At 50.8% G+C, this 26,445-nt stretch overlaps 1 protein-coding gene across 3 annotated transcripts in view; it reads right to left on the minus strand.

The window, feature by feature from the left end:
• LOC144129242 (uncharacterized) overlaps positions 1-26,445 on the minus strand; it is a 51,473-nt gene that overhangs the window by 5,328 nt on the left and 19,700 nt on the right. The window contains exons 1-3 of one of the 3 annotated variants that reach the window (XM_077663250.1): positions 20,098-20,411; positions 9,631-9,922; positions 6,820-7,003 (exon numbers count right to left, since the gene is read on the minus strand). In XM_077663250.1, coding sequence (XP_077519376.1) covers positions 6,820-7,003; positions 9,631-9,922; positions 20,098-20,195 — 574 coding nt within the window. In that variant the 5' untranslated portion in view covers positions 20,196-20,411. Of the gene's footprint in view, positions 1-6,819; positions 7,004-9,630; positions 9,923-14,424; positions 14,624-20,097; positions 20,412-26,445 lie in introns of those variants that run through there. The other 2 variants (XM_077663251.1, XM_077663249.1) reach the window with 2 other exon arrangements.

Below are 26,445 nucleotides of genomic sequence, written 5' to 3' on the forward strand. Positions count from 1 at the left end.
GTCTAGCTAGGTGAGCGCCGGCACTTCGTGTGTCCGCCGCGCAAATAGCGAGACAGACCCAGCCCACATCTTCTGATTTGTTGCTTTCAACGAACAAGGCACCGCGCCTTTGTGTGTTCGCGAAAGACGGGGGTTCGATCCCGGGCCGCGGCGGTTGAATTTCGATGGGGTCGAAATTCAAGAGGCCCGTGTACTGTGCGACGTCAGTGCACGTCAAGAACCCCAGGTGGTCGAAATTTCCGGAGCCCTTCACTACGGCGTCCCTCATAGCCTGAGTTACTTTGGTACGTTAAACGCACATAAACCTTAAACTACCTGTGTCCGTAATAACCGGACATGAGACCTTATCTATAAAAAAAAAAAAGCGAGCGCGTGATGTACGAAAGACCACCGGAATTTAGTAGTCTTACTCTCGCGGCTGTTATGCAGTTATTCGGGACAAATTCCGCCATTCTCTCCACTACCTTGCTCAAGAGATGTACAGCCTTGGTCAATAGTCTTAAGGCCAAAGGCTTATCGCTTCAGGCGCATAACAGAGCCATTACGGCACTATTAAAAACTGAATGACCTTGAAACGATAGCAGAAGGTTTCTTCTTGCGGTAGAGAAGCTTCCTGCTTGACTTGTGTTTTGAATGATCCGCTACACGGAGCATTCTAAGAACGTTCATTTCGCTGCATCTGAACGCTGTGGCCTTAGGACTTTTAATCAAGACCGTACCTTTGGAAAGGAAGTGAAATGAACAGTCTGTGAAGTCTCCGAAGGGTGGTGTATTTATGCCAAGACCTATTATTGCGTCCAACTTAAGTACCACGACAAGCACGAGCTACGAAGCACTGCGGTTGGTGGGAAAAGAAAACGCAGTCTGAAAAGGGCTGGGGATACTAAAGCTCAAATCATAGCACGAGGCGAAGATTGCAGCACGTAAACAAGTTTATTCAAATATCTGAGGCGTCTAGCTAAGTGTTCCGGCCCAGACGTCCTTCAGTCACTTCCTAATGTCCCTCCGCTTCACCTTGGAGCACGCGCCAAGTTGTCAGTCAGGTGTGCCACGCTTAACCACGAGTGACGAACGTGGTGAAAAACGCACGCGAAATGTTCGAGCAATAAACAGGCTTTCTGGATCGCAGCCCTGAATTCACGAAGTGTGCTCATCAGGATAGCCACCGTTTAATACCATCGTTTGTGAGTCAAGAGGTCACTGTGAGTATTAGCAACTTCACGGCCCTGGGCAGAAGCCACAAGCAAGCAAAATTCTTGCTTACGGGCAAATTTGCTCAATAAAAGGACAGCGTAATTTTAGACTAGAGATAACAGTGCTTGGCAGAGTCCAAAAACTGTGCCCCTTACACATACATATCGATCGTTTCCGGATGCCACGAAGGAAGTTTGTTGGGGCAAACAGAAGAAAGTGAATGGCAGTAGCATCACTAGCACCATTAGACCCTGTAATGTCCAAGCACCGAGAATATGCGAGAGAAATTATGAACTTCCATTATTTTTTTCCTAGAGGCCCCATCATTTGAAGAATAAAAAAGGTCGATTTTTTAAAGAAAGCATGATTACCATAGATATCAAATCAGCGGATTATAACAATTTCCGAGCGTTCAAGAACAATAAAACTTCGCACAAATACTAAGGCGCGTATATTAAATCAATATCAAGATTGAAATTTGTTCCAGCGCCCACAGAAACGGTGGGCTGTGTTGCGCTAGGGTTAGCTTTTGAACCGAGCCTTTTTCCAGCAAGTTGCTTGCATTTCTGGCAATCGAAACCCGGTCCTTGCTATAATGAATACGTCGGGAAAGGCCGTTTATGTAATAATGTGCGCAAATGATATATAGATTTACGAGTACAAATGAAAATTATTCAGATTTTCACACCCTCCATCGTGTGCGATAGGCCGGGGCCACGGAGCAAGATTATACAGGAGGTGAAACTCCCGTCTGCGCGAACAGATAAAGTCACAGTTGTATGCGCCGACGGGGGCGCATGCAGTGGCGGCGCCTTGCGGCGCCTCGTACAAGCAGCAGGAAAAAAAAATAAAAAATGCAGCGCCCGGGCTGGCGGCTCCGGCGGCGCTCGCTCAAAGCAGACGACACGGGTGTTTGCTTCAGCGGGCACACCGTGACATTGAATTTCAGTAGTTTCTTTCCAGGCCGCCAGCAGGATAGTGGCGCCGCGGGCTCGTGACCTTTTCTGGTCGCCGCAGACGGCGGAGTTTCCACTCCTTATAGTCTTCCTCCGTGGCCGGGGCTAAGGAGGGAGCCCATGTCACCGGAACGGCAATATTAGCAGATTCACAACTAATAGACACACGCAGGCAGGTGGCCCGTAAGACATCGGCCTAAATTCGTCTGTTAACCTACCCACGTGCGTCACAAACCTGTCTCACACGCGCACATGAAGCAGAGAAAGGGAACACATATTTTACAAAAGCAGCTTCCCTTTTCCGCAGTGCGGAGGTGGTTACATCAGGGATTTCCCCAACGGAGACGATTCAGTTCAGGCTATTAGCCTTACGCGAAGACAACGTGCCATTTATCTTCATCAAAAGCATATCTTCCAGAGGGGCTTGGGCGCCTGCGTCGTGTCCGGTTTAGCGCTGAGAACCTAGCAGGTGGTATAAGGCTTATAAACGGACTATGCCTACATTTTTGCATACATCTCAAAGGTCTCTTGACACCAGGGGGTATTTACTAAGCCGCGCCGTGCGTGAGCACCGGCCGACAAGTCTGCAATTCACCCCACGATTCTAAGCGACGCGCACAGGCGTAAGGCTACCCCGCAGTAATCCGGGAACGCCAAAGAACTGCGAACTCGTTGTGCCGCTTCGGGTTAGCAGGTTCCTTTCGATGGCAAGTTGAAGTTAAGTGGTGAGCAGCGTTGTCTAGAGCGCGCCGACGTTGCTCTGCGGAGCAGGTCAGCGCCATCTAACGTTCGGCTCTGGAATGGAGTTATGCGTCCCGTGAGCATGCGCGGCAAAAACAGAGGGAAGCCTGCTCATCGTTTCCTTGTCGATCCCTCGTCTTGTGAGTTCGTTTCGTGCCGCCAGGGCCGCACTGCCTGCATTTGAGACGCTGTGACGATGGCCAGGGCGTCGCCATGCCGCCGTGTTTCACGACTGTAACGAGACGGCCAGGCAAGCAAGCGCGAGTGATAGCGGATGATCGCGCGTTTCTGTATCCAAGTTCCTTGATCTGTACGAATGCCAAATGCGGTGTCCCTTTTAGCTGATAGCTCAGCGCAAATAGACGACATCAAACAATACGCCTGCAAATCATGGTGCGTGTGGTAACGCGCAACCTTATACGGACAAGACGAAAGCAGACAACCAACTAGGCCCAATTCTCGCACACGCAGTCTCATCCGTGTTTGAAACGCGCGATCACCCGATATCACTTGCTCGCCTAGCCGTCTCGTGATTAGCGCGAAACACGTTGGTTTTCCGGCCGCCGTTACATGTATTCAGCGCAGCCCTGGTGGCGTGAAGCGCAAGCACTGAGCGGAAAGGATGCGGAGAACCCACGAGCAGGTACCGCTTTATTTTGGCCGCGCATGCTCACGGGACGCATAACTCGAACCCAGAGCCTAACGTTAGATGGCGCTGACTTGCTCCGCTGAGCACCGTCGGCGCGCTATAGACAGGGCTGCTCATCACTGTACACGTAGCGTAGCGAGGACAGATGGCGTTGAGATTTGCAAGATTTCAGAGTGACGGCAAAAAAGTTATCGCATTGATTTTCGTCGTGCCACCAGGCATGGAAGGTACTATCGGCAGCAGAAGTTTACGGGATGCGATTTCTTCAGAAAACATTTATTGTAGCTTTATCTCGCTGCCCAGTCGCCTGATATTGTTGCCAGAGGAAGTAGCATATATAGGCCTCCAGAACTTCCACACATTTCAGGCAGTTGCCTTGCGTGATTGTGCCCGAATAAAGTTTTTTTCCGCGCACCCAGGTCCCGTGAACTTTTTCTTCCGATAGTACACGGCTGCCAGCACAGAGGTTTTGCGAGAACAGGTTGAACGAGGCTTTACAGGTAAATTGCATAAAGTGATGCCCTTCAAACCTTATGCCCAAGGTGCTGCTTGAACAAGGTTCAAAGATTGTGCAGAGTTCTAAATTACAAACCTAAAACAATGACGCTGCGAAGGCAGATAGGCGCGACATCACAAAGAGGATTGTCGTTCTGGAAACACCAGGCGTGGAGAGGAGGAATGCGGTACGCTGACAAAGCTTCCAGTGACTCTTCTATAGATGCTCAATGAGGTAGCCCCTATAATTTGACAGCGATCACTGCTTAGCGTAATAAAGTATAACTTCAGCTATTCCATCCACGTTTATTATGATAAAAAAGAGGGGGGGGGGGAGGAAAACGAACAGACAGAGATGATAACATCTCTGGCCTTGACTTTGATTGGTTTGGTTTTTAGGGGTTTAACGTCTCAAAGCAACACAGGCTATGAGAGACGCCGTAGTGAAGGGCTCCGGAAATTTCGACCACCTGGGGTTCTTTAACGTGCACTGACATCGCACAGTACACGGGCCTGTAGAATTTCGCCTCCATCGAAATTCGAGCGCCACGGCCGGGATCGAACCCGCGTCTTTCGGGCCGGCAGCCGAGCGCCATAACCACTCAGCCACCGCGGCGGCTGGCCTTGACTTTGAAAAAGAGAGCAGGGACAAGAATGACAGAAGCACACAAGGGCGCAAGGCACTAAGTGCTTGAGCGCTCTAACCGCGGCCTCATAGTCATATTTGACCCATTCCTGTTTGCTCAATATGTTGCACCAAACGTCCTTCCGATCATTGCGCTGTATCACAAAACTAAAAGGTCGGTGCTTCACTGACAACGTAATTCGGACAAAACTAAGTAAAATAACGGCACTCATTGATGTTACGCCACACTAACACATTCAAGACGTCCTTCAATTTTCAACCTATCACAAACATTATGACTATATATCCTTCAACTCCACGTCACCATGCAGTGGGAGCTGTATCTGCGCTGCTCCCCAGTGCGGACGCGTACGCCAGACAAACTGTGCAGGGTGACAGTGGCCAAAGCGAATGCACCGTTAAGGTGCCCGAGTGTCGCAGCTTCGCCCGAACCGCCGTCCTCTACAAGCCCCGCTTTTGTGTCCGCCGCGCATCCTAGTGATCAAGAAATGTAGCAGCACTGGCGCCTGTTCACATCCTTCGCAAGCGCGTTCACCGCCAACTGTCGGCTGCGTCATGGCACGAGACAATACATATCTTCAGCATACCATCAGTGAGCACGCACTGATTGGTCCCGATGCGGCAGGCGTGCGTGCAGCTGCCGGGTACCTGGCGCCATCTGGCGCCCTCGAGGCGATCTGCGCATACGCATTGGTGGTGGGCGGGCTCCCGGTACTCCGGTAACGCTAACAGTAAACACCAGCCACCTTTAGCATACCGTGTACCATGTTAGCGTTACCGTTACCGGAATACCGGAAGCCCGCCCACTACCTGTCCGCATGCGCTCATTGGTCCCGATGCGGCACTCGCGGGCGCAGCTGCCTAGGGAGCCTCCATGTACCGTGGAGGCGGAGGCTCCTACAGCTGCCGGGCACTTGGCACCACTTGGTGCCATCAAGGCGATTTGCGCATACTCATTGGCGGCGCGCGGGCTACCGGTACTCCGGTACTGCTAACGGCAACACGGTACACAGTATGCTAGAGGTGTCTAGCCTTTAGCATACCTTGTACTGTGCTAACCGATACCGGAGCACTGGGAGCCCGCGCGCAGCCAATCCGCGTGCGTAAATCGCCTTGACGTCGCCAGATGGCGCCAGGTATCCGGCGCCCGCAGCATCGGGACCAATCAGCGCGTGTGGACTGGCGGTGAGCGGGCTCCCGGTACTCTGGTACCGGTAACACGCTACACGGTATGGTAGAGGTGTCTAATGTGGCGTGGCCTCGCGGAGCTGCACTTGCTTTCTGATACGAGCGCGGCTGCGGCGGCTCCCGATGTTCATCAACGAATTTTTCTCGCAAGGCCTAGCACTATCGCGTGGCACTATCGCGCGTGCGCTAGCGCCACGTTCTGGCGACGACCACACGATGAAATCGCGGAATCATTTATGCGACAAGCACGAGATCGTGCGTGCCAAGGTGGTGAGCGCTGTTTAGAAATGCAATAATAGTTGACCGCAAGCAAGGGGGTGCAGGAAAATCCGTATTTTTCAGATATTCGGCGCACACTTCGCACGGAAAAAGCGCGGTACGACACAAATAGAACATCAGATTCTGTTCACGAACTATTCAAAATATTGAATAGTTCGATATTTCTACTTTGTGTGACATTAGACACCTTTAGCATACCGTTACTGAAGTACCGGAAGCCCGCCTACCACCAGTGAGCACGCGCTGATTGGTCCAGATGCTGCAGGCGCGCGCAGTTGCCCGGTTCCTGGCGCCGTCAAGGCGATTTGCGCATGCGCATTGGCTGCGCGCAGGCTCCCGATACTCCGGTACCGGTAACAGTAACACGGTATGCTAAAGGTGCCTATTAATGTGGAAAGACCATGTACCCAACGTGTGAAAGTACCGTCTTCAGTTTCAGTTTCGTTCTCGTAAAAGTTTTTCAATTACCTTTTGACGCAGGTGTGGAGCAAAAGCGACCAAAACCTCGGTTATGTAGCAGCATGCAGCACGATTTGCCAGTTTGCGCAGTTTGGCGCAATTGGCTCAGGAATTCCATCCCTGATTCTGTAGTCTGTTGGCTACTGTCAGCAACTTTTTTTTTTTTAAGAAACGCAGTAGAAGAAGGAGAAGCAAAAGTTCCCGTTGCTCACCCTGCCGAGCGGTGTACACATCAGACGTGGAGTCCTCCTGAAGAATGACTCGCGGTCGGATCTTCTCGGGGTCGAAGTCATCATCGTCTTCCTCCTCATCCGCCGCCGCTGCGGCAGCCGTCACGAAGCCGCCACCGATGCGCGAGCTGTAGCCGCCCGCGCCGTCTTCGTACTGCTGCAGAACCTGCGCGGAGAGGATATATACCGGGTCTTACTCAATACGGTGCCCCGTACTAACAGCAATAGTAGCAGTAATGCGAGTAATAGTGTTCATAGCAATATTAGTAGTAGCAGTAGTGGTAGTAGTAGTTGTAGTAGCAGCAGTCATGGTGGTAGTGGTATCAGTCGGAGCAGTAGTAGTAGCAGTAGAAGCAGTGGCAGTAGTAGTAGTAGTAGTAGCAGTAGTAAGTAGTAAAGTGGCCGTGGCAGTACCGCTGCTGAAATTGCTCGCGGGCAATGGTGCAGCACGCAAACGAAGCACCGCGACTCAGTGGAGCCCTGGACTAGGGGACCAACCCTGCTTTGAAGGCCAAGAGTCTGCAGCGATGCAGACGAAGACCGAACGCTAAACCCTTAATGGACCTAATAAAGTTTCTCTCTCTCTCTCTCTCGCGGGAACCGTATAACTGCTTCACTGAACGGTGGCCGCCTAAGCTACTCAGCTACCCAAAAAGTAGAAGACAAACAAGAGACAACGTGGGAAGGTGCGATAGATTGCGTACGGGACAGATTTAAGTTAAATAATTGATAATGAGGAGTACCAGGCCTGCAGGGCCATACCTGCCCGCTGTCCTACATGACAGGCACATAGCATGGTAGGGCTAGGGTAACCTTGTGCAAAACGACGGGAAATAGAAGTACTGGGGGAGCGGGGTGTCAAGAAAGGTCCACAACCTGGCGCACCACTGAAGGCGCCTTTCAACTAGAAAATCAGCTCGTTTTCATCTCAACGAATAAGTAGGCGTTACCGTATATGCGGCTGCATGTCTCTACATACCTGGCTATAACGAAGTGCCGTGCAATGAGAAGGCGGAACAGCTGCTTTCACATTCTGCGTGCTCTTTCAGAAACCGTACGACGCCTTCCACCTCTACCTTTCTCTTGGGGGATCCCACAACGCAAACATGAACGGTGGAAACAAACCGGCGGAGCGAGCAGCAAGTTATACGAGGAAGACTAAGTAAGGTCACGGCCCTCCGCTGGCGTTCGCACACACCAAAGTTTTACAGAGATGAGACACGTGCCTGCCGAGAAAGCAGCCCCGTTTTTAGGCGCAAGCACGGTGTTAGGGAGCTATCCGCCGCGGTGACTCAGCGGTTAGAGTGTTCGGCTGCTGAGTCCGAGGACGCGGGTTCAAACCCAACCGCGGCGTCCGCATTTTGACGGAGGCGAGACGCACAAAAGAAAAAAGAAAAGAATTTCGTGTTCTCTGCGATGTCAGCGCACGTTAAAAAACCCGAAATGGTCGAAATTAATCTGGAATTCCCTATTACGGCACCTGTCTCTTTTCCGTCTTCATCTTCTTGCTCCCTTTTCCCATGGCGCGGTTCAGGTGTCCACTGACAGTGAGACGGTACTGCACCTTTGCTTTCTTGATAACCAAATTAGAGAGCCAGGTTCGTAGGGAGAAAAACACTTTCGCGACCACTACAAGGACCAGCACAACAGCCCGAAATGAAAGCTAAAATGCAATGAACTATTGATGGAGGCGAACCACACACGTGGTGAAGATAAAGAATCGGAAAGCGCGCTGCTGCTTCGAGCTCCGGGCTTCCAACTTGATTGCCAGCGTTAAGCAGGATTTTTCGCATGTTCACAAAATTTACAGACGAGATAAAGGCCGAGGGGCATCATGTTTTCCTGCGCACAAAGATATGCCATATACGTATATCCAACTACTGCGAAGTCAACAGACGCTCCACAGTGCCATCATAGCCCCGAATACACTTCGCGTTTAATCCCTCTGTAACCTTAGTTCATTTAGTAGAAAGTTATCAATAGGCTCCTTCTCTTTCCACGTTTTGGTGGCGTGAACAAAAGGGCAAAATAGGAAGAGAGTCAGAATGCGGAGTCACAGCGATTTAATTATCTCCAGTTATGTGGTGGCCCTTATCTGCCTGAAAAGAGCCTTAAATGAGGTAAATTCATGCCGACATCCCGCATCGCGCACTTCTGACGCTCACGCGGCGCAGCGTGTGCCATGGTGCGCCTTCCTCAATTTTGTCTGATTTGTGAGGGCATTTCTTCCTGTGCAAGGCGCTCAACCAGTGTGCGCTTAACTGGCCTGCTACTGCCGAGGAAGGTATGATAGATTGCACCGCTGGTACGGTCTTGGACGGACATACAAGTTTTCTTGACTTCTGCAAGGATAGGTGTAGATACACCTAGAGGAGAACGCGCTCCGTTTACTTTTGTCCTCACCAGTACAGGTGCAACACAGACTAGACCATCATTCCTTAGACGAGGTCCTTGGCCGAACAGCGAGCTTGTCGTCTACACAGACATGGCCATGTAAATTCTCCCATACCTTACAAAAATGCCTTTACACAATCTATAGACTGTCCATAGACTTCTGTCTATAAGGTCTATAGACTAGCTAATAGAGAATCCATAGACAACAGTCTATAGGCAATGCGAATCCTACAGTCAGTCTATAGGCAATCTATAGATTTATGGCCATACACTTTTAGTAGACTTTTGTCTATAGAAAGTCGATAGACTATGAATAAAGAAAAAGAAATATCTATAGGAAGGCAATAGAGTTTATAAGAAGTTTATAGACTGTCTATAGACCACTTTGTAAGGGATTACCTGCTGCAGAAGCTGCTCCTTGATGGCGAACTCCTCCTTGGTGCAGTACCGCTGCAGGCTAGGGTAGTCGCCCTTGATGAACTGGTCGAGCAGCAGGATGGTCCGCTCCCGGCATCGCCGCGAGCTGATCATGAACAGGTGCTCGAGGTTCTTGGAGATGGACGCCCAGGTGGTGGTGGGCGGCGTGTCCTTGAACGGGTTCAGGCTCACCACCTCCTGCAGCAGCCGGATGTCGTGCTGCCCGGAGAAGCGCATGGGGCGCTTCCGCTTGTCCGTCTCCTCGCCATTGGCGCTGCGCAGGGACACGGAGAGAGCGTAGGTGAGCCGACGGACAGCACTTCTTCTCAAGACTGGCACCATTTTATGAAACGCCGTGCCGCAGCAGTACGTCCCGAGCATTTAATTTTCCTCAATCTGCTCTCCGTATCTCTTGGTGGTTGTCGCCATGTGCAGCATTCCCTGATTTTTAATAATAGACACCTTTAGCATACCGTGTGCCGTGTTACCGTTACCTGAGTACCGGGATCCCGCCTACTGCCAGTAAGCACGCGCTGATTGGTCCCGATGCCGGAGGCGTGCGTGCAGGATGGATGGATGGATGAACACGGCTTGCGTGCAGGATGGATGGATGGATGAACACGGCTGAGCCCTTGAAATCGGGCGGTGGTCACTTAGCCATGACTTGTGAAATTTTGCTCTTCTCTTGATTTTAGCCACCAATCAGATAACCTTCGCTTGGTTATTTCTACCCGCTTAAAATCTACTATCCCTTCACTGTCCTTAAACGCCAATGACTTGGATAAATCACCTTCGCTGCTTTCCACTGTAGGGTGAAGCCCTTTACAGAAAAGTATCAAGTGTTCAGCCGTTCCCTGCCGCGGTTACGGCCGTTTCAGCTCCCGGTTACGTGGCGCCATCTGGCGCCGCCAAGGCGATCTGCGCATGCGCATGCGCATTGGCGGTAGAAAGGCTCTCCTGGTACCCCGCTAACTGGAACACGGTACACGGTATGCTAAATGTGTCTAATATCGTGCGACCGTCAACCGAGCGGCAAGTCAGCGCTTTATAACGGCAATAAGCTGGGAAATCAGCGACAGTTCGCGTATGCGCTCTAAGTCCTGCCCAGACCGAGTTTTGTCTGCAGCGCTTGTCCGTTCACGAGGACAAACGTCCTTCACTTTAAGTAACATTTGTCAACGTGACGACCATTCCACTTTTCTTTCGTATTACTGGTGCCCACGCATGCGAAACAACAACAACAAAACGCAATGATAATATTGCCGCGAATCTTTGCAGTGTTTGTTCATTCTTCAAATCTGCCGCCACGCCACTATCGATTTGTATGCGACGCAAGACTAGACTAGATTTATCTTGATTGATCGTAGCCATGCAGAGCTGATACTACGTTGTTCCGGAATGTTCTAGTAACTTTGCGCGCTTTGTCTGGAAAGTTCGCTATCAGCTTTAAATTGAGCACGGCCGACAGCGGCGGGCATTCTGTTCGACGACCGCCGAGCACTCTTGTCGCTTCACCGCCGCCTAGTGATTCAGCCCATTGTGGGCGCAAGTCAGCCTAAATAAAGAGTTTTGTTTAGACACCATTTTCGCAGCCGTTCTGCTCTCCGGAATGCAGTCACCACTTTATGACAATACACATAAAAATATGTTATCAACTCGCACGAAATATTGCCTCAAACACGAATCCTTTGATTTGTCGTAGTCAGCTGCGGAGTGGAAACACAATCGCGGGAGATGATCACACAATCACGCCACTTTCTGCAAACAGATGTGCCACGGCGTGTGTCCCGAACGGAACAGCGAAGAAAATGACGCTGGTCCTCGAGAGAATTTTGTGCCCCAGCGCGAAAAAATGAGATTATGTTTATCATCGTTATAAGGCGCTGACATGCCGTGCCGTCGACGGTCGTGCGATATTACCAATCCGGAAGATTATAGCTTTTGCATATTTAGCCTCTTGGGCGCACCCATATTGCCACTGTGCTGTGGCAGCAGTGCTCCGATTGGCCAATTGGACAAGTGAAACTTACTGCTCACACACAGCGCAGTCCAGAAAGCACATTAATCTGTAAACAGTGAAAAGGCCTATAAGCAGCTTGTCGCTATTAATCTTTCGCTTGACAAGTATTCGGAACTACCACGCAGCATTGACGTCGTAGGGCAGGATTGGGCTAATCCGGCCTTTGACTCGATGCCCTTACATGAGGATGCAAAACATAAGGATGCTCAGAAAACACTCGGGGCACAGCACAGACTACTTTATGATGTATACATTGGAGCGAGTTGAAACATAACCTCCATATTAGTCAACTGCCACTGCAGGACGCAACTTGCAGCATGCAGCGCTCTTCACGAAATGTGTAGCCAGGATTTTTTTCGGTAAGAAGTGCGCTTGCTGGAACAAAGTGTACAGAGCATGGAGAGTACAAGTGAGGCTGTATGCAAGACAAAGCACAAGAATCCCTAAACCAGCCCAAAAAGGCTGTATATCGCGTATTTTACAATCAACGCGTCTTAATTCCAAGCTGAAAAATATTTCAAAATTGTACACCTACGCAAGTGAATCTTAATGGATTCTCGAAAGACGGGGGCGTTTATCAAACGTCAATATCCATGCCACCATGAAAGCGATATTAAAGTGAAAGCTTTACTGGCTGCGAACTTGCGATTTCGCCGTGGCGGTGCTTCGAGGAGGCACATGACGTCACATCGCGCGCCTCGCCGCTGGTATTTCTCTCTCGCTCCCTAGTCACTACTGCGCATGCGCCACTATAGTAGCACTGAGCCACAGGTGTTCCGCCGCTGCGCAGCACCGCGCTTTTCCTCAAAATCCAACTTTCAATATTCAGTTTTCTCTTCTTTCCCTCTCGCCTTTATCCCTTCCTTTACGGCGCGGTTCGGATGTCCACCCAGATATGTGAGACGGTTACCATGCCATTTCCTTTCCTCAAAAACAAAGCAAGAATTTGGAGGACGCTTAAGCTTCGTCTTTGAGTGTGAGATGCGACAGCGTGTCGCAGCGTTGCCAAGGGGTGCACGGAACGCCATCGCCCGTTCGGCGCGACGCGTGGGGCGTTGGACAATTTAAGAAAACGACGCGTGTCTCACATATCTCGGTGGACACCCGAACCGGGCCGTAAGGGAAGGAAAATGAAATGACGCCTGTCTCAATTCTCGCTGGACACCCGTACCGCGCCGTAAGGGAAGGAAAATCCCTTCCCGTGATCACGGTCAACGCCGCCGACGACACCAGCTTTTCTGCGACACGAGCTCCTTAAAGCTGTCGCGTTCAAACAAGTGAGCCGACGACGTTCATAGAGTTCATTGGCGTTGGCAACTTTGCAAAGGCCGTTCATTTTCACCTAAGGAAAGGCGCACAACCGGCTCCGTGGGTCAGTGTAGACCTCAGTCTCGCTTTCATGTACGTGGCGTTGGTGTCCAACTGCAAAAGCCTGCTTTGATTGCGTTCCGCACAATGGATAAGCAGCGCACCCTCCCTGCCACCCTGGGAGGTAGCATGCATGCAGGTAATGGTTGATCGCATGAGTTTGATCACCAAATGAACGCTGCGACCTAGCTAATGCTGCAGTGCCGCATGTCAGCCGCAACACTGTCAGCGCTAATGCATTCAGGCCACATCTCTCTCTCAACACCGCCGCACGTATCAAATCACGAATGAGGCGTCCGCATATCCAGGCAGCCAGTTGTGCGCCCTTCCTTTCCTCAAAGCCATCGCCGTCTAGAACATTGTAAACGCGAACGCCAATGAACATAGTGAACGCCGACATCTTTCGCTTTGTATATTCTGGATTAGCTGAGCTAATCCACATTAATTTTTGTTAACTTCTTGAAGGGCAGTTTGACGATCGTGATAAATGCTCCGGACTTCATATTAATCGCAGCCAAATGAGTTCGTTTTCTTTGAAACACAATATAAAACTCTTAGCACAAACAATTTAGAATCACACAATGTACAAAAATACTGCGGCCCTTCAGAAAGCAAGCAAACACTGGTAAGTTGCACTGGTAAGTTCAAATTACGGTAACATGATACTAATAGTATGATATGATAAGGTCATATTACTCACAATACGTTCTCACTGCAGGACAGATGAAATATTGCATAATTCATGGCTTGACTACGGTGAAAACACCGAAGGAAGGGGTAATCTTTCATGCGCGAGACCAAAGTACAGCTTTTTCCATTGTAAGCAGATATTGTGAGGACCGTCAAAAAACATCCGCGAGAGTGAACGGTGAAAATCTCTAACCGAGGCAGAAGCTCAAGGCAGGACGGCCGTTAAACAACCTGGACTCTTACTGCGCCTCGTAAAATCCTAGAGCGGAGCTTTGCGCACCTTTCTCTGAGAAGGCGATGCAGCGAACGAAAGTGAAATCGCGGCAATGTTTCATCTTCGACATTAGTCGATTACTCTTCCGTAAAACAGCAGTCCAGCAGTTCCATTTCGCGAATAATATACCTACAAAAAAAAGTGGAAAGTGGTATACTCCAGACTGGCTTGAGCACTGTCACCTGAAGACGATGCAAGGGCTCGAGATCCGCTCGGTACGACAAGAAGGCAATTTGGCCTAATGACGTCCTGCCTTCCTGCGTAAGAGGAGTAGGCCAAAGTGTTTCCGCCTCGTGGCCGCATACTCGTTCACACGTCGCTTTATATCGGGAGCACACGGAGCGGGAACTACCTAAATAGGCCTGGCCGGGCGGGTCGCCAAACGCCGAAGTCACGGTCAAGAATCGAAGGCCGCATAACGTACCTCCGACGGCTGTGCTTGACGACGGTCTCCAGCGCCATGGCTATCTCGGCGACAGACATACTGGGCCGCGGGGTGTCGTTCAGCCGGCGAAGGGTTATCAGAGGAGGCTGCTGGAAGAAGGCACAGACACCGCGGCGTAGGTCTCAGTACTCGAGAGTCTGCTGGCGCGGATGGAACACGCGTGTGGCGGTCCCGAGACCGCGAGGCACGCCCAGACGCGAAGAGCTCCCTCACGTGGCGGGGATGGGACGTCGTCGTCTTCGCCGCCAGCCGTCCAAGAGCGTCCCGCGTTTCCGCCTGTGGCGCGGTGGACCAGCCCTCGCCCGGCGTCCCCACAGCGGGACTCGGAGCCGCGGAACTCGAGATCGAGTCTTGCACCGAACAGGTGGAAGACTGCTCGGGCAGCCGGAAGGCTTTCGTACAAAGGGTAGGCTGCCACCCCTGCGGCCATGACTGAGGGCAGACTCGACCGAGGTCATAAGCGGGCGTGGGTCTGCGGACACGCCATGTGGAGCGGTGCAGACGACGATGAAGATAGTTGGCACGCGCTGCGAAGTGATGATGCTCCGCTTGTTTCTCTTTCTCTCTTTCATCGTTCTTTCTCGTGTCCAGCACGTGACAGCAGGGCTCGCGGAAAGTAGGGCGGCGGTGCAGTGACCAACGATGAAGTGCAGCGTTCACGGCGGACACTATACGCACGGAGGACCGGGATATAACCGCAGGTCACACCTTCCATGACTGCCACGCCGCGAGGTCAGAATCCCTTCTTGGCCACTGTATTAATATCGTTATCGATTTGCGAAAACCGTGCAAAGCGTTGGGGGATTTGGCAAAAAAGAAAACCTTAAAGGGAAGAGGACATCTCCATCCCAGCTCTGTTAGCGGAAATTCATTTCTCGCAATCATTCGTTTTTCTGGAAACATTTTTTCGCGGCGACAGCAAGCATACCCCGAAATCCTGGACAGGGGCATCATTCAACGGGAAAAAGTTTATGAACGCAGCTTTTTCACGTATCGTAAGATATCACTACAACAATAAATATATTTGCAGATCTTCCTTCGGCATGTTTGCATATTTTTGCTATTCACATTTTTGCTATCTTCCAAAACGTTCTCCATTGGTGTTCTATGGCAGTCCTACCTACTCGATGCGACCACTGAAAATTGAAAATTGATTTTGAGGAAAGGTAATGGCGCAGTAATTGTCTCACATATCTCGGTGGACACCCGAACCACGACGCAAGGCAAGGGATAAAGGAAGGAGCGAAAGAAGAATAAAAAGGTGCCCTAGTGAAAGGCTCCGGAACAATTTCGACCAGCTGCGGATATTTAACGGGCACTGACATCGCACAGCTAGCACACAGGCCCTTACCTTCAATATTTTCATAATAGTCACTTACAATATTGCAATATTCAAAACTGATGCCCAAGAATCCTGGACTTCAGCCGCTAGCCACTGACCACTGACCTGTCCCTTCTTCCTCCGGCAAAACTGCCGACCTGGAACTTTAACAGTGCCACTTAAGAATACTAGAGGGAGCGGTGGGCGCTATAGTGCTTGAGCGGGGTTGACTTATTCAAAGGAAAATACATTTTAAGCGGGTAGAGTGAAATTTCACGAGTCATGGGTAGGTGGCTTGAGCCAACGCCCGATTTAAAGGGTTCTGTCTTGTGCATCCATAAATCCATCGTAACAGCAGTCCGCCAGCTTTAACTTGCTGGTGCCGGATCCTTCTCGAATTTTTATGTTTCTTTTTTAATTACGACGATAGCTACGGCCTGCAGTGTTACGGGCATCCGGTACAGTCTAACCCAGTCTGAATGTTATCGCGGTCGTTTCGCCCGAACAGGATAGAAAAACAATGTACCTGGTATGATGGTTACTTCATCATCATCAGCCCAACCACGTCCACTCCACGACGAAGGCCTCACCCACTGCCTTCAATAAACGCTGTCCTGTTCCAGCTGCGGCCTCCTTGGATGGTTACTTACCCTTCAGTGACAAATCACACCGCACGTTAGCGGAACCAAGCGGCTGACAAATCGCACGGGTTTGGTTTAGCCTTCTTGCAAGAATTGCCAGCATTAGGCCAGCTTATTAAAGCGAAAGCTTTACTAGGCTATGTCAGCGGGGATCATGTCCGCAAGATGTGTCGGCAGCAGTTGTGGGCAACTCAGAAGAGGTAGCGTCAAACGAGTGGTTTTAATCGAAAAAGGGTGGTGTGAGGATGCTGCCAAAAAAAATTGAAATCGGATAAGTAGTCAATTAGAGCCAAAAATGCCGCGAAATTTGAAAACGCCGGAAGTAGGCGGAGCTACAGCATAGCGCCAAATTTGAAAAACGGGAAGTGTGGACGAAGCCAAAGCGTGGCGACAAGTTTGAAAACTCGAAATAGGCAATCACGTAACCAGTGATGTGATCGGTACGTAACCAGGTTATAGTATAGAAAAGAATGATAAATTGGAGGGAATTAGGTAATTAAGGAGAAGTAAAAGGTAATGGACGGGTAAACAGACCGGACGGATATATAGTGAGTGGGTGGCAACGAAGTGTGGAGAAAAATTTGAAAACTCGAAATGTCTGCCGGGATGAAACGAGGATATAATCAGAGTTAATCGATAACCAATCAATCAAGTGAGCGAGAAAACAATTATGGCGCCAAATTTGAAAGGCGACCAGTGTACGGGAGGCGTCAACGCTCACGCATGCTTTTTCAAGTTTCAAGTTTATTTTATTTACATCATAGATGTGGTCCGGGTAAAAAGTGATCGCAGATCACTTGAGGGACCCCCAGACCCCCCTTTACAATGCGGTAGGCGCAGTGATCTCTAATTTTTTCATGCACGGGTTAAGCCTAAAGCGATCACCTTCAAATCGCGTCTGACTATCACGCGGTATATTCGGAGCGCGAAGCCTCGCTCCACTCCCCGCACAGCAGCGCGCGCGGGTCACAACCTCGGGCGCTCCAGCGCGACCACAGCCGATTCGACACAGGAAAGGGAATTCCCGGTACCGCGCGCTAGGCACGCGCGCGCGCCGCGGCGCCGGCAGCCCCGTGTTCCCGTCGGACACAATTTCCGGTTGGCGCGCGCGTGCCCCAACTGATAATCAACGCGAAAGGGGCTATATTTGTACGCCAAGGCACGCGCGCAGGAGGCCAGAAGACGTCACTCGGCCCAGGAAGTGGGCGTGGCCAATGCGGCATGAAAGCCGCGCATCGTCTTCGCGACATCTCTATTTTCTCTTATTTTTAGCGTGAGAGCGTGCTGGGACGCAGGTATACTATATAGGCCGTGACTCCGCGTCGCCGAGGCCGGGTGCAATAAAAAAAAAAGACGCGTTTTCAGGCGCGGCAACGAGCGCGTTTCTGTACATCGAAGCGTCTTTCAAAGCGCGCGCCTGTCAATTCTCAGCATCGCGCGGATTGCCACACCGCCGCGCGGTCTGAACGTGTGCGACCGTGCACAGCTTGGCAGCCTGCCAGCGCGAATGATGTGGCGCGCCGAGTGGCAACTTGTAATCAGCAATTACTCGCGGCAATCGCGTCGCCAGAACCAGTGAGGTCACTCGTGGCCGGTTCCTCGGCAGCGCCCCGCGAGAGCGGCGATACGAGCGCCGTTGGGAAGTCATACGCCGGCGTATATCTCACAAATATTCTTTTCGTGCCACTCAAGATTTGACACAAACCACACAGAAAGACGGCCAGGACGGGCGCTGACAATGTTCCACCAGCTAGCCCATCAAGAGGCACTGTTAATCGTGCCGCTCCGTTCCGTATTTATCGATCAAGGCGTCGGACGGCAAACGCTTCAGGAATGACGAATGTTATAAAGGACGGCAAAGAATGGAGTACAGCTCGAGCAGGTTGCTTGTAATAATCACGATGCCTCTGATATTCTAAAGGCGTGTTGCTTGACCTCATCCGGACTTTACTGCTCCCGATTTGAATTGCTTTCCTGACTCCCGAAATACGGCGTACCGGGAAGGTGACGCCGAATACTGCCACCACATTGAGGTCAACTAGTGACGACATCACCGGGATTTCATGTGCACTTCCGATATCTTTTTCTCAAGCCAGCGTCGGCGCATCGGCGGACGCGGTTTTGCGTCGCGCCTCTGTTTCCATCATACAACTTATGCTAAGGATTTTTTGTTTTTACCGAGTTAATTTAGTCATCGGTGTGACATTACTTGAGACCGGACAAGGTCATGGCCGCAAGTATGAGTCATTAAAGGCTTTCGCCTCAACAAACCATAGACTAAAATCTGGACCTGGCTAAACGAGGCTAGCGTGCGTGACGGCTCGAGCGAGTTAAGCCGGGTACCGGTACTTCCAGTTCACATCCCGTATAGTGGCTTCATTCGACGGTGAGCTCAGAGTGTCACATGAATGACACCACCCATGAGAAACGCACGCTTGTTTTGATTTGCGTACGCTAATGATATTCCTGACCAGCAGTCGCAGCACAGCGTCACTTGTGTGGGCGGATAAGCGACGGCTGACCTTCGGCAGCGGTGTGCTGGCGGGGGCGTATTGTCGTCGGTGGATGCGCAAATGATTCTCCTTTACAGCGAACAGTCGGGACGCCAGCAAGAAGACAGTAAGAACGCGCGCGCATCGTCGGCGCTCGCGGGAATAAGAGTATACGTATAGCTACTAGAAGGCGCAGCTAAATGGCTTCGGCCTTGCGTCGCGCGCTGAAACCAGGCCTGTCCCAAAGGAGGAAAAAGACGGGCGTCGCGCAGGTAATTTCCCGCGTGGGAGGGGCCGCCATGCAAAGCGCGCACTCGGCGCTTGTTGCAGAGCCGCAGTTCACTCGCGTTTATTAATAGTAAGCACAGAAGCAAGCGACTGCGAACGCCGACTGAAAACAGCCGTAAACGAAACAACACTACACCACAGACAGAGTTCCTAGGTGCAAAGATAGGTGAGCGTATCACTAAAGAAGAAAGCGCAATGACCATCGGAGATGGTAACAGACGCGAAATACACGTACGGCGGATGGCCTTGCTCGAAGACGAGCGTGAAAAGATATCCCGTGTAAGATGGTATGGCGGAGCGCCCACAGCGGCATCGGAGAACAGTTGAAAAATAGAAGCTCGAAAGTGCTTTATAAAACAGCGCTCTTTTCACGTGCTTCACTTCGCCTGAAAGAACGCGCGAGACGGCCCAACCGCGCGGTCTTTAAAAAATTCAGGGCACTAGGTATTCGGTTCTAAACCGTTCACGCTCAAGCATGAGGCAGCCGAACACCGCATCGATCCGCAAATCGCAGACACCGCTCTCCTGTCGGCGACGGTTGGCCAGTAGGAATGAAAGGCGTGTTATGAGGGCTCAACCGGCGTGGTCTCACCACTTTGCAAGGGACAGCTCAGAGAAACTGGCAAAACGTGTGAGCCGGAATTAAGGCATGTCGAACCTGGCAAACCTTTCCGCGCTTACTGCACCGTCCGCAGCACCAAGCTTCCTAAAACCTAGCAGGCAGCCCACAGGTTCAGTTACCTATACGGACAGCAGTGCAAAACGGGAGAATCAAGGACGTGGCTACGCAGAGCAGCACATCCTCTCCGAAGACTCACGTTCTCTTCGACGCCTTCCGGCGAACAGCACGCCTTGGGAATCGTGCAACAGAGCGACCGTTGTCGTGATGAAGAATACTGAGGCGCCTTACCTCGAGTTTCCCCCCGAGTCCGACTTCTTGCCGGCCGGCTTCATCGAGGACTGCTCCTCTTCGCCGGCCTTGCTGTCAGGTCCTTTATCGGCCACCATATCCGAGGCGGCTACCACGAGTCCTTCCCTGACCTAGCAGCTTCGCTCCCGGCGGCGGCTAGTCCTCCGAGGCACTGTCACGTGACTTTGCCAAACGCAGCCAGCAGGACGCGGCGTCGTCGGCATCGAGCGGCGGCCGCCAGCCCCGATGCGTGCGCCGGGATGACGCGGCGCAAGATCTCGGACACGCGCGATCCCAAATCTCGAAACGCGCTCCATCCCGCTTCCACCCTCATCCAGCCGTGCGTCGCCGCGAACGTCTCCCCAGGGGCAGTCTTTGCTAGTTTAAGTTTTTTCTTTTTTTTTCGGGCGACTTCTACGCAGTGGGCGTCTCGAGGCCTCTTATCTTCGACGAAAGGCGATATGCTCGAAGACACGGGCTTCGAATACAGTACATAACGAACGTTACGGCACGGAATGAATCACCACAAACGTCCGAGATGAAGGAGTCGGCTTCGGCTCTGCACGAATCGCCAGTGGCGGCCCGACGCGGTGTATCTTTTGAAGAGAATGCGCGTGGTATCGTTTGCGTAGCCCGATTTGCCATTCTTTGTACGCCGTATCAACGATCCAAGCAAGGACGTATTCACCCTCGTGCGACTGAGGTTAAAGAAATATATGAGCGGTCGATGTACAGCTACAGGATTCGAGCTTCGAGATCCGCGACGTAGCCACCGCGGTGGTTCAGTGGTTAGAGCACTCGGCTACAGATCCGGAGTTCCCGGGTTCGAACCCGACCACGGCGGCTGCGTTTCGATGGAGGCGCCCGTGTGCTGTGGTGGTGGTGGTAATAACGTTATTGATAGAAATTTATGGATGGGTCTCGATGTCGAGCCACTCTTCATATCTTTTGACGAGGTCTGTGGCTCTTGTGGCAGGGTTGGAGCCCCTAGACCAAGGCCCCACTGAGTCTTGCCTCCAGGTAGGGTTTCCGGACCAGACCTGCCTGGACCGCCGGATCCTCGCTGGAAATCATCCTCTCCCACTGCTCCGCACTCGGGATTTTGTTTATTGCAGCCGCATTTGTTCTCTTTTCACACCACGTTGTAGGAATTAACGTGGTTTTGTCCTCGCACCACGGGCATTTGCTGCTATATAGCCCTGGGTGGATCTTACTTAGCATGTTTAGATTCGGGAAAGTTCCCGTTTGTAGCTGTCTCCAATAGACCGCTTCCTGCTGGTGGAGATTTTTGTGAGGTGGGGGATATGTAATCCTGACCCCCTTATAGTAATTCAGAATTTCTGGGTATCCTAAGGGCACTGGTTCCGCGTCAGGCTGCTCGAGGCTGGTTTGGTTGGAGGCTCGGTTTGTAAGCGCTCGAGCTCTCCTATCCGCCTCGGCATTCCCCGCGATGCCTGTGTGTCCCGGTACCCACATTATGTGTTGCAATTGTTTTTCCTTCCTCGGTAATTTGGCTGCCCCCTCCGCCCTATTTTGCCATTCATGTAGTTTCTGCATGCTGTTTGCGAGTCTGTTAGAATTATTAGGGACCTTTTAGCACGGTAGCCCTCTGCCGCCGCTAGGGCTATGACAGCCTCTTCGGCCTCCTCAATCGTGCCATCCCTGATAGTTGCGCTGGCTATTTCTTTGAGCTCATGATTAATTGCCGTTGCAACCGCTCTATTTCTATTCTGTTGTCTAGTTCTTCCGTATGCAGCCGCATCCGTGTGCGTAATGTTTTCTTTGTTGGCTAGGTTCTGTTGCACATACTGTGCCCCAGCCTCCCGTCGCCCTTTGTGCAGGTTCGGATCCATATTTTTGGGAATTGGTGCTAACCTAATTGTTGCCCTCAGTTCATCGGGTATTCGTTTTGATCTTTTTATCTCTGACAGTGCACCCTCGTAGCCGCACCTTTTGGGCAGCTCTGTCCCTGTTTTCGCCTTTTTTAGCCTCTGCAGCTGAACTACGATTTTGGCCTCCCTTAGCTCCTGAAAGGTGTTATGCAGACCTAGAGCCATTAGCTTCTCCGTCGAGGTTGATTGCGGTAGGTTTAGCGCTATTTTGTATGCTCTCCTAAGTATTGTGTCCACCAGCTTTATTTCTGCTTTGTTGCAGTTGTAGTACGGTATGCTGTATGTAATTCGGCTAACCGCTAGGCTCTTTACGAGCTTAAGCGTGTCGCTCTCCCGCATGCCGTGTGTTCTCCTAGAGACCCTGGTTATCATGCGGGCGACCTGTGTCGTCGAATTCTGTATTAGTAGTCTGAGCTCCTGCGTGCACCTTTGGTCGGATTGAATCCACACCCCTCATATTCTGATGGTTGTTCTTTCCGGTATGAGTTGCCCTTCTAGATAAAAATTTCGTTTTAGTTCTTCTGTTTCCGGTACTGATCGGTTGAGTTTACCTCGCCAGACCCTTAGTAGTTCTGATTTTTCTGTCGAGCAAGCCAAGCCCCTGCCTCTAAAATATTTTTCTACGCACGTTGCGGCAGCCTGCAGTTTCGCTTCCTTTTCGCTGAGTTGCCCTCCGTGACCCACACAGTGACGTCGTCCGCGTACACTGCATGCCTTATGCCTTGTATGGTTTCTAGCTGTCTAGCCAGCTTAACCATTGCTATGTTAAAGAGTATGGGTGAAATCACTGGCCCTTGCGGCGTTCCCTTATTGGGTGTTTGAAAGCTCTTGGACCTGATTTCCCCGAGCCCTATTGTAGCCGTTCTATTTGTGAGGAAAGCTCTTACGCATCCGTAGATTCTTTTTCCGCAGTTCAAATCGTCCAGGCCTGTTAGTATGGCTTCGTGGCTAACGTTATCAAAAGCTCCCTTTATGTCCAGGGCCATGATTATGCGTTCGCCGCATCTGGGTACGTTGGTTAATATTTCTTCCTTGATCTGCAGCAGGATGTCTTGCGTGGACAGTTTTGCCCTAAAGCCAAACATGCTATGGGGGTATAGCTCGTTTTCCTCCATGTAATCTTGCACCCGTCTAGTTATAATTCTTTCGTATAATTTGCCCAGGCACGAGGTTAAAGATATCGGCCTGAGGTTTTCTACCTGCAGTGGTTTACCTGGTTTGGGAATCATTACTATTTCTACGTGCTTCCACTCTTTTGGAACAGTCTATGATTCCCATAGCTTATTAAAGTATTCGGCTAGCTCTTCAATCTTTCCGTCGCTTAGGTTACGGATGAGTGCGTTTGTAATTTTGTCCGCCCCTGCGGCTGTATTTCTTGTTGTGCTTCTAATTGCAGCGCAGACTTCTTCTCTAGTTGTGGGTTTATCTAATTCTTGGTTTTCCTGTCCTCGGTAGTGCTCGGTGTACGCTGCTGGGTCGCTGTTACCGAAGCATTTCTGCCTAACTTTTTCTATTAATTCCGAATCTGGTCCTTGACATTGATGGACCAGTCTGTGGATCGCCTTATTGTTTTCCTTTTTAGTTTTATTTGGTTCGAGGAGGGCTCTGAGTATGTGCCACGTTCTGGCTGTACTTAGAGTGCCTCTTAGCGAGTTGCTGAATTGCTGCCAATTCGTTCTCGCTAGTTGTTCCGCGTACTCCTCTGCCCTCTTTGTTACTTCGACAATTTTCAGTTTTAGCTTCCTATTGTATCTTTGCTTTTTCCACCGTTTGGTGAGCCCCTTGCGTGCTTCCATAGCCTAAGGAGTTTGGGGTCCACCTCGGGTGTCTGATCTGTTCTGTCTATCTCTCTGGTGTAGCTGCGTTGTTTGTCTTTGAGCATGTTCCCCCATGCCACAATCGAGTCTATTCCCTCGGTTGGGCTTTCTTTACATGCCTGTCTGAACGCATCCCAATCCGTAATTTTGGCAGTGCCGATTCTCCGCATGAATCTGCTGGCTGTAATCTGCGTGCTGATAATATAGTGGTCGCTGCCTAGGTTTTCATTAAGGTTTTCCCACGACGTGTTTGACGTACCGACGCGTTTGACGTCATCCCGACTACAGCGCCGCCTGCGCTGCCGGCTGTGCCTGTTGCATCAGCGTATGCTGTGTGATGTCAGTGCACGTTAAAGATCCCCAGGTGGTCGAAATTATTCCGGAGCCCACCACTACGGCACCTCTTTCTTCCTTTGTTCTTTCACTCCCTCCTTTATCCCTTCCCTTACGGCGCGATTCAGGTGTCAGCCGATATGCGAGACAGATACTGCCCCCATTTCCTTTCCTCAAAAACCTATTTTCATTTTTTTTCCCGCGACCTACGGCAAATGTGATTGTCTCCGCATGCAGAGGAAACAGTGAAAGCAATCGCGCGCCTGGTGATTCGCTTTTATTTCCGAACAAGGAGAAAACACCTGGTCAAGTGACACTCTCGCTCTCGAGAGCGCTATCGACGTCTGATGGACTGATCCACGTTCGAGAAAATGATGCCTTGCAAGCCCTACGCGTTTTGTGAACGCGATTAGACTGTCCGAAAGCCATTGAAAGTAGTTCACTGCACGCGAATGTGCTCAATATTTCTGTCTGTCCTCTGCATACCCTCTGCCAGTGCACGGTAGAGGATATAACGCGACAAACGCGTTATCTGTCTGCATAGGTTATGTCATCTCAGCTGGCCAGAATGAAGGTACATTGGCAACACAGCACAAGAGAAAGGGCTACACGGATACGACAAAAACAGAGAACAGGGCACGCACAATACGCGCGCATACTTGCGCGCGCAAACTCATAGACGAGCTGTGTCGGGTGTTGGCTTCAGAGACTGCAGCAACAGTCGAGCGGCTTCTTGCGTCAGTAAACGTCGAGACCACGGTTCGGTGAAAGGATCTTTGTCGCTAGGAACGGTCTGACGTCCACTCGGGCTAATAGAGCATTACGTAACGCCTACGAGCTTGCTGATGTGCATTGCTATACGGTACAAAAGATCGCTGAGATTTCGTTCCTGACAACTCTGTCATTACGCAAATACAACAATTGGCAGTCGTTGAAGCCCAGCATGGCTTCAACGACTAATTATGTGCGCGTTTTGTAACCTAATTGCTATGCAGGCGCAGTATTTGTCGTTCAGAAATTTTTTTTATCGCCTGAAGTTTATTGTGTTTGCACACTAAGAATGTAGTAGTCGATTGTTTTGTCTTTATTTTTGCGACCAATAAGAACGTGGCAAATGTGAATGTCCGGAGCCTCGATTCCACATTGGCTAGGGTTCCATTTCGGTGCATAATTGCATTGAAAATGTACTGACGTGCCGAGAACGTGGCCTAATTCAAAGCCGCAATATTCAAGTTTCAAAGAATCCGCTTCAATGAAACGGAAAATGAAAAAGAATACAGAATGGACAATACCATAAGAAAATAAAAGCACAAGAGAACAGCCTGCTCAGTCTGCCTCGCATGCGGGGGATGTTCGGGGTTCGATCCCCAGTGCCGCCGGGTACCCACCGGTGATAAAATGAATATAAGCTTCCTCTGGCCTGATAATCGACTTATCAGGGTGAAAATCTTGGGAAATGGGTCTTTGACCCTACCTTGTGCAATGAAAACCAACCTTGTGCCATGGCGCTCTTTGGCCGCAGGTGCCCTAGCGCCATAAAAAAAATGAAATAAAACACTCGCGTAGGAAAGTTTAGGGAAACCTATGTAAAGAAAATAATAATAATAATAATAATAATAATAACTGGTTTTGGGGGAAAGGAAATAGCGCAGTATCTGTCTCATATATCGTTGGACACCTGAACCGCGCCGCAAGAGAAGGGATAAAGGAGGGAGTGAAAGAAGAAAGGAAGAAAGAGGTGGCCGTAGTGGAGGCCTGCGGAATAATTTAGACCACCTGGGGATCTTTAACGTGCACCGACATCGAACAGCACACGGGCGTCTTAGCGTTTCGCCTCCATCGAAACGCAACCGCCGCGGTCGGGTTCGAACTCGGGCCTGGGTAAAGCAGCTGTACTCCCTTTCATACATAGCAGGCGACGCTTCCAAAACTAGCGCGCCTGTTCGCGCAGACCAAGTCCGCGGCCAAAAAAAGTACTTTGTCATACAACCACAATAAACAAAAGCATATTTCGTTGCGACAAACCTCAAGTGCCGTGACTTGCACCTCCTGGACATCTTTTTACATCTTGGCATATTTGCGTCCTGTGACATATCGAAACTTCGCGAAGCAAGAGTCACAGGTGGCGGTATGATGCACGGCTGGTAAAGCAAATCGCCCCTACTCAGTCCGTGCCGAAAAGTAGTTCACACTCAATGAACATTATAGCCAGAGGGCCCGAGCACTGAGTGCCTCACAGCTTCAACCGTGGTTTCGAAAGCTACCACGTCGTTTCCCTACTGAAAAATGTATATAGGTTTGAATGG

This window comes from Amblyomma americanum, chromosome 4 (genome assembly GCF_052857255.1).
Source record: "Amblyomma americanum isolate KBUSLIRL-KWMA chromosome 4, ASM5285725v1, whole genome shotgun sequence".
Lineage (NCBI taxonomy): Eukaryota > Metazoa > Arthropoda > Arachnida > Ixodida > Ixodidae > Amblyomma > Amblyomma americanum.